The following is a 15,714-nucleotide window of genomic DNA, read 5'->3' as shown; positions in this document are numbered from 1 at the left end:
CATGCTCCATGAAACAAAACCTAATTTTACTTTTTTTAAAAATGCGTTTACATTGATTTTTTTTAGAGAGAGACAGAAAGAGGGAGAGGGATAGAAACATCAAGAGAGAGACATCATCAATTGGCTGCCTCCTGCCTGGGGATCAAGCCTGCAATCTGGGCATGTGCCCAGACCAACAATCAAATCAGAAACCTCTTGGTTCATGGGTTGATGCTCAACCATTGGACCACACCGACCAGGCTAGAGTTTTACTTTTTTGGAAGGCAATCAATCTAATGATTTCTCCCTTCATTTGATCCCTCATTTAAAAAAAAAGAAAACATGTAATATATTGCTTTCATCCAAAGCTATGTTTTTACTATGGTGACTTAAAAGATGTGGCTTCACTTTATACTCTAGTCCAGGGGTGGGCAAACTTTTTGACTCGAGGGCCACAATGGGTTCTTAAACTGGACCGGAGGGCCGGAACAAAAGCATGGATGGAGTGTTTGTGTGAACTAATATAAATTCAAAGTAAACATCATTACATAAAAGGGTACGGTCTTTTTTTTCAATAGTTTTATTCATTTCAAACGGGCCGGATTTGGCCCGCGGGCCGTAGTTTGCCCACGGCTGCTCTAGTCCCTATCTCCTTAATAAGAAAATGCTATGTTTTTCTACATTATTATCACTTGTCAAAATCAAGAAACTCTGCTGTCTCTCTGATTTCTGCTTTTGAAATCAATCCCAAGAAGAAAAGATTTATACTAGACAATGAGTTCACAATGACAATATTAAGTATTACTTTTGAAGTGTAAATCTACACTAATAAAAGAGAAACATGGTAATTGGCGTACGACCGCTACCCTTTTCATTGGCTAATCAGTGAGATATGCAAATTAACTGTCAGCCAAGATGGCAGCCGGCAGCCAGGCAGCTGGAAACTAACATGAGGCTTGCTTGCCTCAGTGACAGAGGATCGTTGGAGGAAACCATCGTTCCCCGCCTGCGGCTGCAGGCCTCTGAGCGGGCAGTTTAAGAAATATTGTAACAAATACCGCTGGACTTCAGCCAGCAGATTCGCAACATTGTAAGCAAAGGCCAGAAACCTACTTTCAGCCACGGAGGAGAGTAGCTGGAGCCAAGCCTCAAGGTAAAGCTGGCCCAGAATAAAAAAAAAGAAAAAGAAAAAAAGGAGCGGTTGGGAACTTCAGTCACTCCCAGCCTGAAAACAGCCCTCAGCCCCTCACCCAGACTGGCCAGGCACCCCAGTGAGGACCCCCACCCTGATCCAGGAAATCCTTCAGGGCAAACCAGCCAGCCCCACCCATGCACCAGGCCTCTACCCTATATAGTAAAAGGGTAATATGCCTCCCGGCACCGGGATCAGCATGACAGGGGGCAGCGCCCAAACCCCCTGATCGCCCTGCGGCTCTGTGTGTGACAGGGGGTGGGGCCCCAACCCCCTGAGCAGCCCTGCTCTGTGCCTGATAGGGGGGAGCTCCCCAACCCGCCCCCCCCACAGGCCCTGCTTTGTGTGTGAGAGTGGCGGCGCCCCAACCCCCTGATGGGCCCTGCTCTGTGGGTGATAGAGGGCGGTGCCCCAACCCCCTGATGGGCCCTGCTCTGTGTGTGACAGGGGGTGGTGCCGCAACCTCCCCATCGACCCTGCCTTGAGTGTGACGGGGATAGTGCCCCAACCCCCCAATTGGCCCTACCCTGAGTGTGACTGAGGGTGGCATCACAACCTCCCAATCTGCCCTGCTCTGTGCATGATGGGGCGGCGCCCCAACTCCCTAATCGGCCCTGCTCTGAGCCCGACCAGGGGCTGCACCTGGGGATTGGGCCTGCCCTCTGCCACCCGGGAGCAGGCCTACGCTAGCAGTGCATTATCTCCCAAGGGGTCCCAGACTGCGAGAGGGCACAGGCCGGGCTGAGGGATCCCCCCTCCCCCCCGAGTGCACAAATTTTTGTGACCGGGCCTCTAGTATTTACTATAAAAGAGTGTGCTGGCACTGGTGAAAGCTGTGCTTTAGAGAGGCAAGGAGACTATTCAGAAAGTGAAAATAAGCGTTTCCTAGAGATACATGCTGAGGTCATGTAATTTCTGGTCAGAGGCCTGTCATATGGCTGTCAGGTCCTTTCACATAATCTGACTTTTTGTTCCATCAGTACAGAGCCTCTGAGATTAATATAAAGATGCCATAAAAGAAATAGCTAATTATATTTGTTTATAACTTTTACAACTCTTACACTTACTGTATTTCATTCCTACTGAATCCTATGGGGTAGAGACTACTCAGCAAGTTCCAAGTTCATATAATAAAGAATTCTGAAGAGGAATCACTTACTGGGAACTGGGGTAGTCTAAAAGTAAAATTTGAGTGGAATTGTGAAGAATGAACAGAAATCAGGCAGATAAAGGAGCATGAAAAAGGCTATTCTAATCTGAATAAAAGGTGCAGAAATAGAATTATGCAATGTTAACTTGAGGGAATGTGTTAGAGCAGGACCACTTAGCTGAAAATAAGAAAATTAAATGCCAAGGCTTCAGAGTCATGGAGCTGGATACAAATCTCAATCCCCAGAAACTATTAGTATAACCCAAACAAGTTACTTTCCTCATCTGTCTGTTCCCAAGCTGTCATGAAGATTAGAGGTAATATGTTGACACCATGCTTGGCACCTAGTAGGCATCTAAACAGGGCAGCTATTAATTAATGCAAGTTAATCCACCTTTACATACCATACAAAAAACTCTTATCATCAGGTAGCATGCATTCCTTCAAGTCCATTTGCGTAAGTAAGGTACTTGGTACCACATGGCAACTGATCATAGGTGTCAGAAGTATACAATTTTTCAACCTTTTTGTAAGTATAAACTTTAAGTTTAGAAAACAGAAAAGGCAGATAAAAGAGCATGAAAATGAGGCTTTCCCTGCCTCTGGAACATACACCTCTGGCCCACTCAGCATTCCCTACCTCCTTTTCTGACTTTATTTTTTTCACAATGCCACTTATTAATATGTGACAACATGTGCATATTATTTATTTTTTCAATTCTATTAGTTTTTATTATTAATTTTAGAGAGAGAAGGGGAAAGGAGAGAAACATCTATGTGAAAAACATTTATGTGAAATCGATGGGCTGCCTCTTGCACACACCCTGACCAGGGATCGAACCTGCAACCTGGGTATGTGCCCTGACCAGGAACCGAACCCTATGACCCTTTGGTGTATAGGATGATGCTCCAACAAACTGAGCCACACAGGCCAGGGCAGCCTCTTTTTTGTTGTTGTTGTTAATCCTCACCTGAGAATATTTTTCCATTGATTTTTAGAGAGAATGGAAGGGGGAGAGAGAGAAACATTGATGTGAGAGAGACACATAGATTGGTTGCCTTCGCACACGCTCAACCAGGGCTGGGAATTGAGCCTGAACCTGAAGTACATGCCCTTGACTGGAATCAAACCTGGGACCCTTCAGTCCCCAGACCGACGCTCTTTCCACTGGACCAAACCAGCTAGAGCTGAATCTTATTTATTTATTTTTATTGTTTATCATACCTCACTTCATGTGGGTAGACATTTTTGTCTATTTTGTCTAATGTGTTCACTGCTGTGTCCTCCATACCCCCAAAGAGTGCCTGGATGGTGCTCAGTAAGGGTCTATTGAACAAGCAATGAACTGTGCCTCCCTGAAGACGCCAGAGGCCTCAGGAGCACCAGTAATGCGAAACACCAGAATTCACATCTAGTAAAGATGGCACATCTAGTAAAGATGGTAAATTCACATCTAGTAAAGATGGTAAGGGAAAAAAAATGATCCTGCAACATCAATTCCCGACTCTAATCTAAGCAGACACGGTCTATTTAGCTCTTATAGCACATTTTATGGGTATAGATTTATTCATATAAAAAGTAAACTTAAGCCCTAACTAACCGGTTTGGCTCAGTGGATAGAGCATCGGCCTGCGGACTCAAGGGTCCCAGGTTCGATTCCAGTCAAGGGCATGTACCTTGGTTGCAGGCACATCCCCAGTAGGAGATGTGCAGGAGGCAGCTGGTCGATGTTTCTCTCTCATCGATGTTTCTAACTCTCTATCCCTCTCCCTTCCTCTCTGTAAAAAAATCAATAAAATATTTTTTTTAAAAAAAGTAAACTTAATATCATAATTGAAGCTTATTGTAAAATTGTGTAAAAAACAAAACTAAGTAAAGAGAAAACCAACCAACAAACCTGCAGTTAATAAATTACATTGAGTGGCTGAGCCACAGGGGAATAATGAGGGGGTGAATGTTAATAAATCTAAGGGTAAAAAGAAAAAAATATTCCTATAAATCTAATACTATTTGTGAATTACCAGTAGCAAAGATGGTAAGAGCCAAGCCTTCATAGTTAAGGAAGAGCATGTTCAAAGAAGTAATATAGTTCTCTATGAGCAGCAAAAAAATTCTGAGATTACTTTTAGGCTCTAGCACTCCATGCAATTACCTCTTTGCCTAGTTCTCAGGTTGTACTTGTATAGTGCTAACTCTACTGCAATGATCCAATACTATACAAATCAAATACTGGTGGGCTTTTCTAACTTTATGGAAAAAAATATACTAATAGATGGACTTGTCTCAATTTTAAGCTTAAAAAAGTTTCTTAAACTTTTATTTTTATATATATATATATATTTTTATTTATTTCAGAGTGGAAGGAAGAGGGAGAGAGAGATAGAAACATCAATGATGAGAGAAAATCACTGATCAGCTGCCTCCTGCATGCCCCCCACTGGGGATGGAGCCCGCAATCTGGACATATGCCCTGATGGGGAACTGAACCGTGACCTCCGAGTTCATAAATCAATGCTCAACTACTAAGTCACGCCGGCCGGGCTTTCTTAAACTTTTGACATTCATTACTGTTTAATAATGCAGAAGGTTCTGTGAGGATAAAATTAGTTCATAAACAGAAAACAAATAAACAGTGCACTGCACAAAGAGAGTACTTAATAACTGCTTGCTGCTATGAAAAGTACTAATAATACTTTACTAATAGAAGGGTATAATGACTTCTATGGACTGTCATTGAACAATTCTAAAAATCTGTCACACGCGGATCCAATTATGTATAAATAACTCTCTGGATGGAAAGGAAAAAACAAAAACCTCTGCAGTATTAGTTTTCTCTCCACTTCACAAAACGTTTGAGGGTTTCCCGTATCATATTTATAACATGCCAAGTTTTTACCTGTGGGCTGGAAAAATGAGATAAATATAAACTATTCTTCTATGCATCCACAGTTTTGCATTACATAACATTATATTATTAAGAGTATAATCTAGTCTTAAAAGTAGCTTTTTTTCCTCCGATTTTCCATTCTTAAAATGTTAGGGTTCCATGGTTAATACCAAAGACATTTTTCAGATGCTATTCAGGATCACTGATGTCGTAGTACATAATGCTAGCACTGAAATTCACAATTTCCTTGATAGTTAATTCTCTAAGATATAAGCAGATTTATTCCAGTTTTTAGTTCTTGACTGAATGACACTGGGCAAGCGATTTAGTACTACCAGTCCTTGATCCACTCATCTGTAAAATGTAACATCTATCCTTGCATAGTCACAGGATCACAATGAGATTCCAAAGGTGGTTTTTAAAAATCATATACCTTTTACAAGTGTAGGTTATTTTAAAAATAATGCAGGCCATCTAAGATAAGCTAGTCAAGGCTGTTTATTTAATAATAATTTATAAGCTGCCATTCACTGTATTTTAAAATATCTGTGACTCAGCAATAAAGAAGTTATCACATCTAATAAGAGTCATGAAATAATAAATAGAGCTTCCACCAACCTGGCCATTTGCTTGTAAGCTTCTTCAGCTACTGCAAAGATATGTGGATCCATATCACCCATGTTCTGACCACTGTATGCATTAATAATATCTTCTCCATAAATAGGCAGCTGTTCATAAGGATTTATAGCTACTAGGACTATACCTGGGAAAGGGGTGAAAAAGCAAAAGAAGAAATCAATGATATCCTAATGGGCATACTAAACTTGGTTACCTGAGAATCACAGCTAACACAAATTTCCATTTCAGTCAATATTGAACAAACAAATTGGTAAGGATCAAAAAATGCCATAGCCTTTGTCTCCAAACCCATTATACCTAGTCCTAAATACAATACCAATTAAACACTGAACTAAGTTATTTAAAATAATGACAATTGGGACAATGTTAAAATAACTTTAAATATTTTTATAATATTTAAACCAAAAATTCCACTTCAAATGAAATACGCAGAGATTCATGCAAGGGTGTTTTTCTTTAAATAAAGATGTTTATCAAAATGTTATTCATAACAGTGAAAAGGGAAAACAAACAAAATATATAATAGAGTGATTAAATAATTTTGTTACAGCCATATGACACATTTTTGTGCTACAAACATAATCATATTTTTAAAGAATATTAAGTCATAGGAAAACATGACACACCACTAGAGACTAACTCCAATTTTATAACTATTTATACTCTCACATATACACACATAAATCAAAAGATAGTTATTTTTCAGTGATAAGTTACATGTAATGCTTTTCTTTTTGTGTATTTCCTTAACTTTTACAGTAGGTGTATATTAACTTAAGTCATTCAATTCAACAAATATTTTTTCTGCTCCAACTATGTTTCAAGTCTAAGTTCTAGACTTACAACAGTAAACAAAAAAAGAAAGAAATCTTTACCCTCATGGACCTTATATTCTGGAGGGTAATTCAAACAATTCACAAGATAAATAAGAAAAAAATATATATCGTAGATTAGATAGTAGTAAGGAAAAAGAGAAAATTTAAACAGAAAAGGAAGATAGATACTAAACAGGGGACCAGGAGTTTATGACTTAGTTGGGAGGGTAGGGCAGGGAAGTCTTCCAAGAAGGTAACATATGTGCAAAAAAAAAAATTAAAGTAAAAGAAAAATTTTTAAAAAGAAATATTCAGTTAATACACAAGGAAGAAAGGGAGTTAATATCAAGGATATAAAAAGTCAGTTACCTACAAGGGAGTACCCATACGACTGTCAGCTGATTTCTCAATAGAAACTTTGCAGGCCAGAAGGGAGTGGCAAGAAATATTCAAAGTGATGAATAGCAAGAACCTACAACCAAGATTACTTTATCCAGCAAAGCTATCATTCAGAATTGAAGGTCAGATAAAGAGCTTCACAGATAAGAAAAAGCTAAAGGAGTTCATCACCACCAAACCAGGATTATATGAAATGCTGAAAGGTATCCTTTAAGAAGAGGAAGAAGAAAAAGGTAAAGATACAAATTATGAACAACAAATACACATCTATCAACAAGTGAATCTGAAAATCAAGTGAATAATCCGATGAACAGAATGAAATGGTGATTATAATAGAATCAGGGGCATAGAAAGGGAGTGGACTGGCTGTTCTTGGGGGAGAAAGGGGTGAGGGGGATGCGGGAAGAGACTGGACAAAAATCATGCACCTATGGATGAGGACAGTGGGTGGGGAGTGAGGGCGGAAGGTGGGGCGGGAACTGGGAGGAGGGGAGTTATGGGGGGAAAAAAGAGGAACAAATGTAATAATCTGAACAATAAAGATTTAATTAATTTTTAAAAAAGATATAAACTATTTTAAAAAGAAAAGGTATCTGTTCCTGTCCCAAACAGAACAGTAATGAAGAAATGGTCATCACTGAGTTGGGTATCCCAAGCAAACAGAAGGAAACTAATGGAAATCTTGGATCTGAGTCTCAGAGGAGAATGATTAGTGAAAGAAAGATAAGAAGTCAAGAAAAAAGAGGCAAGGATGAGAGAGAAAACAAAGGCTAGGAAGAAAATAGAGCCCCAGCTGGTTTGACTTAGTGGATAGAGCATCGGCACATGGACTGAAGGGTCCCAGGTTCAATTACAATCAAGGGCATATACCTTGGTTGCAGGCCCCAACCCTGGCCGTGGTCAGGGCATGTGTAGGAGACAGCCAATTGATGTGTCTCTCTCACATCAATGTTTCTCTCTCACATCGATGTTTCTCTCTCACATCGATGTTTCTCTCTCTGTGTCTCTCCCCCTCCCTTCCACTTTCTCTAAATAAATCAATGGAAAAATATTCCTGGGTGAGGATTAACAAAACAAAACAAAAAGAAAATAGAGAAAAAAGAAGGAAAGAGGGAAAGAAACCAAAATGTACATACATGAACATGCTTAATTTCTAAGAGACATAAAAAGAACTCTGAGCTAGGTCCCTGGCAGCTAATACTATAAGGAGCAGGGGCCTAGGCAAGCAGATCAAACATGAATAGGAATTACAAATCAAGTCAGTCCTGCATTTCTAAGTAATTGAGAAAGACACTAAACTTCTTGAACCAACCCCAAAGATAAGTCTTTGGACATTTATTCTTCATGTTGTTAAAAGAGATGAAAATAACTGGCAAATTGGCATTAAAGTTGGCATCTAAATTCTGTGGGGGTGGGAGGATCTAAAAGAGGGACCCAGTTCTTTGTATTTTGACAAAAATTATGTAAGTTTACAAAATAGCTTATTCTGCATAAAGTACACCTAGCTAAGAAGCATTGGTAAATCTTTTTGATAATTCTGAAGTGAAATTGTCTCTAAGAGAAAAGCCAATCACAGTCTTCCTTCCCCATCGACATATTTCCATGGCCAAGGCCATCAGAGGAAAGAGTTTACAGTCCACTCGGACAGCAAGGTACACTTACCACAATATGTATAAATAAGTTTGGAATCAATAAAGCGGACTCTGAGATTGTGGAGCACAGCAGGCTCATGAAGATAGCTGAGGGCTGTGAGGTCATTTTCACCCACAAGAATGTCAGGGTTTCTTAAGTGAGGCAGTTCCTTGGTCTTTGGATCCAGACGATATTCCAAATCCTGAAAATGCACAAGATACAACATCTGGATAAATCACGGCAGTAAACGTGAAACAGGCCGGTTACATTTTGCTTATTTCCTATTCCCATTTGCTTCTCAGCTATTAAATTCATTGTTTTCCTAGCACCTTCCAAAATAAGAAACTATTGCAAATGGCAAATAAATAAATAAGGAGAGTCTTCTTTTTTCACTAGATGTATATATGTATTAACAATTTTTGCTTATATAGTTTGAACCTAGACATGTTTACCCAGTTACTGGAGCATAAGTTTTTAATCTTTATTTAAGATGTTTTTGTGTGTTTTTTTTCCTATCTTCATCTATGATGTAAAAGGCAGTATAACACAGTGGTTAAGAGTTTGGCAGTAGAGTGAGATTGACCTGGGTTCAAATTCTAAAACTGGTACTTAATTCTTTTGTGGTCATGGGTGTATTATTTAACCGAATCCTTCATTTGTAAATAGGGCATAATAGAAACTGCTTACAGGGGTGTGGTAAAAATTAAATGAGGCAATGCCTGGTGTGTAGTAAATACTTCGGAATACTGAACCCCGAGGGGTCAAAGAATCCCCTGAAATCAGCTATATCATATACTAGAGGCCCAGTGCACAAAAATTTGTGCACTCGGGGGGGTGGGGGGGGTCCCTCAGCCCGGCCTGTGCCCTCTCACAGTCTGGGACCCCTCGGGGGATGACCACCTGCTGGCTTAGGCCTGCTCCTCAGGGGATTGGGCCTAAGCTGGCAGTCAGACATCCCTCTGGCAGCCCGGCAGCCCTTGGGGGATGTCTACTTGCCAGCGGGGAGCAGACCTAAGCTGCAGTCGGACATCCTTAACGCTGCTGAGGAGGCAGGAGAGGCTCCCACCACCACCGCTGTACTGGCAGCCGTCAGCCTGGCTTCTGGCTGAGCAGAGCTCCTCCATGTGGGAGCTCACTGACCACCAGAGGGCAGCTCCTGCATTGAGCGTCTGCCCCATGGTGGTCAGTGTGTGTCATAGTGACCAGTCATTCCCAGTTGTTCTGCTGTTAGAGTCAGTTTGCATATTACCCTTTTACTATATAGGATAGAGGCCTGGTGCACAGGTGGGGGCCAGCTTGTTTGCCCTGAAGGGTGTCCCGGATCAGGGTGGGGGTCCCGCTTGGGTGCCTGGCGAGCCTGGGTGAGGGGCTGATGGCTATTTTCAGGCTGCCCGCACCCCCTTTAGGGTGGGGGTCCCCACTGGGGTGCTTGGCCAGTCTGGATGAGGGGCTGATGGGTGTTCTCAGGTTGGCCAAGCCGGTGACTGAAGCTCCCAGCCTCTCCTTTTTTTCTTTTTTCTTTTATTCTGGGATTTATTTACCTTCTATAATTGAAACTTTGTTGCTGCTCCAGTTCCGAGGCCACGGCCTGCTGAAAGCAGGTATCTGGGGTTTGTTTAGCTTCTATAATTGCAACTTTGTTGCTTAGAGTGGAACTCAGAGCCTGGCCGCAGCAGGGAAGAAGCTTGGCTTCCTCCATCACTGGAGCAACCAAGCCTCCTGCTCGCGTCAGCTGTGTGGCTGCCGGCCGCCATCTTGGTTGGGTTAATTTGCATATCCTGCTGATTAGCCAATGGTAAGCATAGCAGAGGTATGGTCAATTATCATGTTTGTCTATTATTAGATTAGATGTACTTATTTGAAAGACAGTCCATAGCTTTCATTTGATTTTTAATGAGGTACTTGGCCTCAAAGTTAAGAAGTATTTACTCACTTTAAGTCAACAGAATATGACTTTATGGCAAAGCCAAGTATGGAAACTGTAACTCAACTATGTATTAAAGGCAAATAACATGACAAGTGAATAGGGGGAAAAATGCAATTTAATTGTAGGGAAGGACAAGCTGGTTTTGTAAAAAGTCACTTAATACTGATGAGGTATACAGAGGTCATATATTCAAATCTGTTTGAAATTATGCTAAATGGGGAGGAAATTTTACAGCCTGCCACTCTACCTCTCTCTGCCTGTTATTAGGGTACTAGAGGCCCGATGCACGAAATTTGTGCAAGAGTAGGCCTTCCTTCCCCCGGCTGCCGGCACCGGCTTCCCTCTGGCACCTGGGACCCGGGCTTCCCTCCAGCCACCAGCAGGTACCTGGAAGCTGGGCTTCCCTCGCAGCCCCGGCTTTGTCCGGAAGGTCATCCAGTCTAATTAGCATATTACGCTTTTATTATTATAGAAAATGTCCTTCCCCAAAGCTGACTGGCCCTTGCATTGGCCCCTGCAATACACAAAAGCCACTTCCAGCGGTGTAATCTCAGGCAGAACTACTTAATGTCTCTGATCCCTGGCTTCCTTATCTGGAAAATAGTCATAATACCACCTACTGACCCACAGGATTGCTATAAGAATTAACATAAGAAAATATAGCCCAAAGTGCCTAATGTGTACCTAGCACATAATAGATGATCAATAAATGCTGAATAAATTAATTCCTTAGTTTGGCATTAAAGGTTCTCCTAATCTCACCTAATTCTTCCCTACCATCTTCCCAACTAATCTCCTTACCTATGTGTTGCTCTCCTGAAATTTATCCTGCATGCTGCCACCAATGAGTCCTTTCTAAAACACAACCTGGCACCCCTTCCTCTGTTTATAAATATTACAGTCACTCATCATAGCATACTAGTTGAAGCCCAAGATTTTTAGCATGAACCCCAGGCCTTCTGTGATCTTGCTGATCCTGTAATCTCACTTTACATCCCTATCCCCTTTCTGGTCCTGTACCCTCATTTACATCCCAACAACATGGAACTTGGGTAGCTCCCCAAACACTCATTACTATGCATGCCTCCCTGCCTTTGCCTGGCTTTTCTGGATCTCTGAAATGCACTGCCTTTGTCTACTGATTCTTCAGAGAATGCCTCCCTGACCCCTTACCTTCCCCAGCCCCCTGACCATCCTCGCTCTGTTCTACTTTTGTTTCTTGTTATACTTATTACATTATATGTTGTACTATTCATAAGTATATCTATTTCTCTTACCTTCTGCCACCTCTTAACATGGAATATAGCCAGTACCTTAATATTCAAGCCTTGAGCTAGAAAACCAGCCTTTCTAAATCTATGCTCCACTCAAGTTATTATAATAACAATCTCCAAAATGCATTCCAATTCTCACAGGGTCTACCTCCTTTCTCTTTGTCAATCCAAATCTATCTACCCTTCTAAGACCCAGTCAAAATCCTTCCTTCCTTCTTAAAGCCTTCCCTGACAAAGCAATCCATAATGAAATGTCCCTCTACTGGGATCCTAAAGTACTCACTGTCTTTACAGTATAGCAGAGTGGTTATGAGCACAGACCATAAAGGCAAATTTCCTTGCTTTAAATCCCAGCTTCATACCTTAATACCTATATAACCATGAGCAAGTCTTAAACTATCTGAGCATCAGTCTCTTCATCCATAAAGTGGTAATAATAATAATCTACACTAATAAAAGAGAAAAATGGTAATTGGCGTACGACGATACCCTTTTCATTGGCTAATCAGGGCTATATGCAAATTAACTGCCAACTATGATTGGCAGTTAACTGCCAACAAGATGGCGGCTAATTTGCATATGTAGGCACAATGCAGGGAGGTGAAAGGGAAAGCAGGAAGAAGCCCCCTGCCACTGACAGTGATCTGAAACCCAGGGGGGAGCAAAGAGCTGGGGGGCAGGGCAAAGGCGGCCCCAGCCATGATCGGAGAATCAGGCGCCTTTGCCACTCTGGCCAGTGATAGCAGGAAGTAGGGGTGGAGCCAGCGATGGGAGCTGGGCACAGTTGAAGCTGGAAGTCCCAGGAGCTAGGGGTCCCTTGCCTGGGCCTAAAGCGAAGCCCACGATCGCGGCGCCCCCCGCTGCCACTGCAGGTCCCCGCTGCCTGGGCCGGACGCCTAGGCCAGAGGCGTTAGGCCTGGGCAGGGGCGGAGCCTGCAACTGCGGGGAGCTGGGGGTCCCCCTGCCCAGGCCTGACACCTCTGCCGGAGGCCTCAGGCCTGGTCAAGGGGCCGATCCGGTGATTGGTGATCGGAGGGTGATGAGGGTCAACTCCTCTGGCCGAGGCATCAGGCCTGGGTGGGGGGCGGAGTCGGGGATTGGGGGGATATGATGGTCCCCTTGCCCAGGCCTGAAGCCTGGGTCAGAGGCGTCAGGCTTGGGCGGGGGGTGGAGCAAGCGATCAGAGGGAGATGGGGGTCCCCTGCCCAGGCATGATTCCTGGGCCAGAGGCCTCAGGCCTGGGCGGGGGCCAGAGCCAGTGATCGGGGGGAGATGGGGGTCCCCTGTCCAAGCCTGACACCTCTGGCGGAGGCGTCAGGCCTGGGCAAGGGGCTGATCAGGCGATCGGAGGGTGATGGGATCAACGCCTGAGGGCTCCCAGTATGTGAGAGGGGGCAGGCTGGGCTGAGGGACACTCTCCCCCCACACACACACCCAGTGCACGAATTTCGTGCACCGGGCCCCTAGTAATAATAATAATAGCCTCATCTCATAGGCTTACTGTGAGGATTGAATGAGTTACAGCAAACAAAGCACTTACTAAGTGCTCAATACATGTTAACTGTCAGGAGAGTATTACTCATTTGGTAGTTAATCATAAACTAACCTTTTCACATCTTAGTAGAGTTGAACTGTCCTATATAGTTTTACTTTACTTAACTTTCCATGTATTTATACATAGTTTCCTTGTTTAAAGGAAATTAATGTCACAAAGGTTTATAAGAAAAAAGTGTGACATGGCCTGTCAAATGCAGTGAAGAGATTAAAAGGAGTAACACTAAAACAAATCCACTTATCCTGCGAATGCAGACAGGGAAATATAGAGACACAATTGGTTTTAAATATTTCTGGTCATGAGCAAAGTGTTTATACACACTTGCTTATCAGTAAAATTTTTCAAATAATTAGTTCCAGCAAATACCAAATCTCAGACTGGCTCCTTAGATGATATGAAGTATGTTAATTAATATAAAAAAATATTTTTCTTTCTTTTTAATCCTCACTTGAGGACATGCTTAGAGAGAGGAAGGGGGGGTGGGGAGAGAACATTGTGAGAGAAGCATTGATCAGTAGCCTTCTGTATGCTCCCTGACTGGGGCTCAAACCAACAACCCAGGCATGTGTCCTGACTGGGAATTGAACCAGTGACCTTTAGGGGCATGGGACGATGCTCAACTAGCTGAGCCACTTCAGCTGGGCAATATGAAAGCATTTTAATGCTAGCCTAGACAAAATACAGATAAACACACACATGTTTTGGAGAATTATATGTGAATATAAATCTAATCATAATCAATTCATAGACAAAATTAATGGATTTTTAGAGTATCTACTATTTTCATTAACCCACTAGGATAGAAATTTGAGTTTGCCATTTTGCCATTTGTAATCAATTTAATAAGTAAAAATGTTAAATTGGTTCAAAATTTAACACTTTTGAATTCCCTTCACTTTGTGCCAATGACAACAAATAACACTAAATTCTTACCTTTCCTTCCTCAAGGCGAAGCAGGAGGACTTTGTCTCCTGGCTTGTAATCTTTGAGGAGCTCTGCTGACTTCCAAACTTCCTCAGGATCAGGTATCCACACTCTGGCAAACTAGAAAACAAAAAGAAAAAAATTTAAACTAGCAAATCAATCCTACATAATAAAGAGCTAATATGCTAATTAGACTGGACTGCAGAACGACCATCCAGACGACCTTCCAGACGAAGTCGGGCTGCGAGGGCGGCCAAGGCTATAAGGGCCAATGCACGAATTTCATGCATTGGGCCTCTAGTTATGTTATAATAATATATAAAACATATCATGGATTTATTTATAATTAATTTATGAAAAAATAATTCTTGGTCAATATAAAATTTAATTTTTAAATTAGTAGATGAAAAGTATTTTAGACCCATAGTACTGTCATGCCCACATAACGTAAAAAGTATGCTCTGTATTATAGTAATAATTTCACAATATGTGTAAGTTAAATCACTATGCTATACACAAACTTATAGAGGGCTATATGTCAACTGTATCTCAATAAATTTTCAGCTACAATGAAAGAATGACTTTGCTTTATATAGTAAATGCTACCTGAAAATATATTTTTAGGTTAAAATGTATATACTGGTATAAACCTATTTGTTCACTAAATGTGGACTTTCAAAATATAATCTTGAATCACTAGTATGGTGGCTCTGCCAGTTTCAGCAACACAACTATCTTTTTACAGCAGGATTACAATTTGAATTTTTATTGCGGTTTTCATCCTGTGCTCTGAAAAGCCTTAGTGACTTCCCAGGTGCTCCTCCAGGCCATTAGAGTGGAGAGGAGAGGAAGCCTGGGATTTGGAGCCATAGCTGTTTTACATCTGGGTATCAGGAATTTTCACTGAAGAAAAGTTCTATTGCTAATTTTAAAAAAAATTAGAAAGCAATATTTTACCTTCATTATTTTGTAAAGATGAGTGAAAATGGTAAAAATGTATCTTTGGCCAGCAATAAGCATGGCTCTCGTAGCCTCAATGTCATGAAAGAAGTAGGGTCAGGGGTTCCTAAAGCAGCAGATCTTTAGCTCATTAGACACTCTGGACTTAAGCCAATTTTGGACTTTAGGTTAATGTTGAAGAAAAAGAACAAAATATATTAATATGAAAGAATCCTCCAAATACCATATTGAAAAGATGTGTTATGATTTCTTGATTTCCTCAGGAAGGAGTCTTTCTTTAAAACATATGTACTCTAAACCCTGATGCCCATTTTTCAGGAATAAATGAAAATAACACCAGCAGCCTTTCTCTGTTTTCTTCAGAGCTCTTATTATTACCT

The 15,714-nt window shown here is 41.6% G+C and overlaps 1 protein-coding gene across 1 annotated transcript in view; it reads right to left on the bottom strand.

Annotated features, from left to right (window-relative positions):
- The window catches only part of MYO5A (myosin VA), a 197,687-nt gene that overhangs the window by 116,567 nt on the left and 65,406 nt on the right, over positions 1 to 15,714 (bottom strand). Inside the window, exons 2-4 of the mRNA XM_081108912.1 lie at positions 14,384 to 14,494; positions 8,725 to 8,896; positions 5,828 to 5,972 (exon numbers count right to left, since the gene is read on the bottom strand). Coding sequence (XP_080965038.1) covers positions 5,828 to 5,972; positions 8,725 to 8,896; positions 14,384 to 14,494 — 428 coding nt within the window. The remainder of the gene's footprint in view (positions 1 to 5,827; positions 5,973 to 8,724; positions 8,897 to 14,383; positions 14,495 to 15,714) is intronic.

The sequence above is a fragment of the Myotis nattereri genome, assembly GCF_964212035.1.
Source record: "Myotis nattereri genome assembly, chromosome: 1".
Taxonomy (NCBI): domain Eukaryota; kingdom Metazoa; phylum Chordata; class Mammalia; order Chiroptera; family Vespertilionidae; genus Myotis; species Myotis nattereri.
The sequence above is the reverse complement of the archived record's forward strand: the minus strand, read 5'-3'. Positions and strand labels throughout refer to the sequence as shown.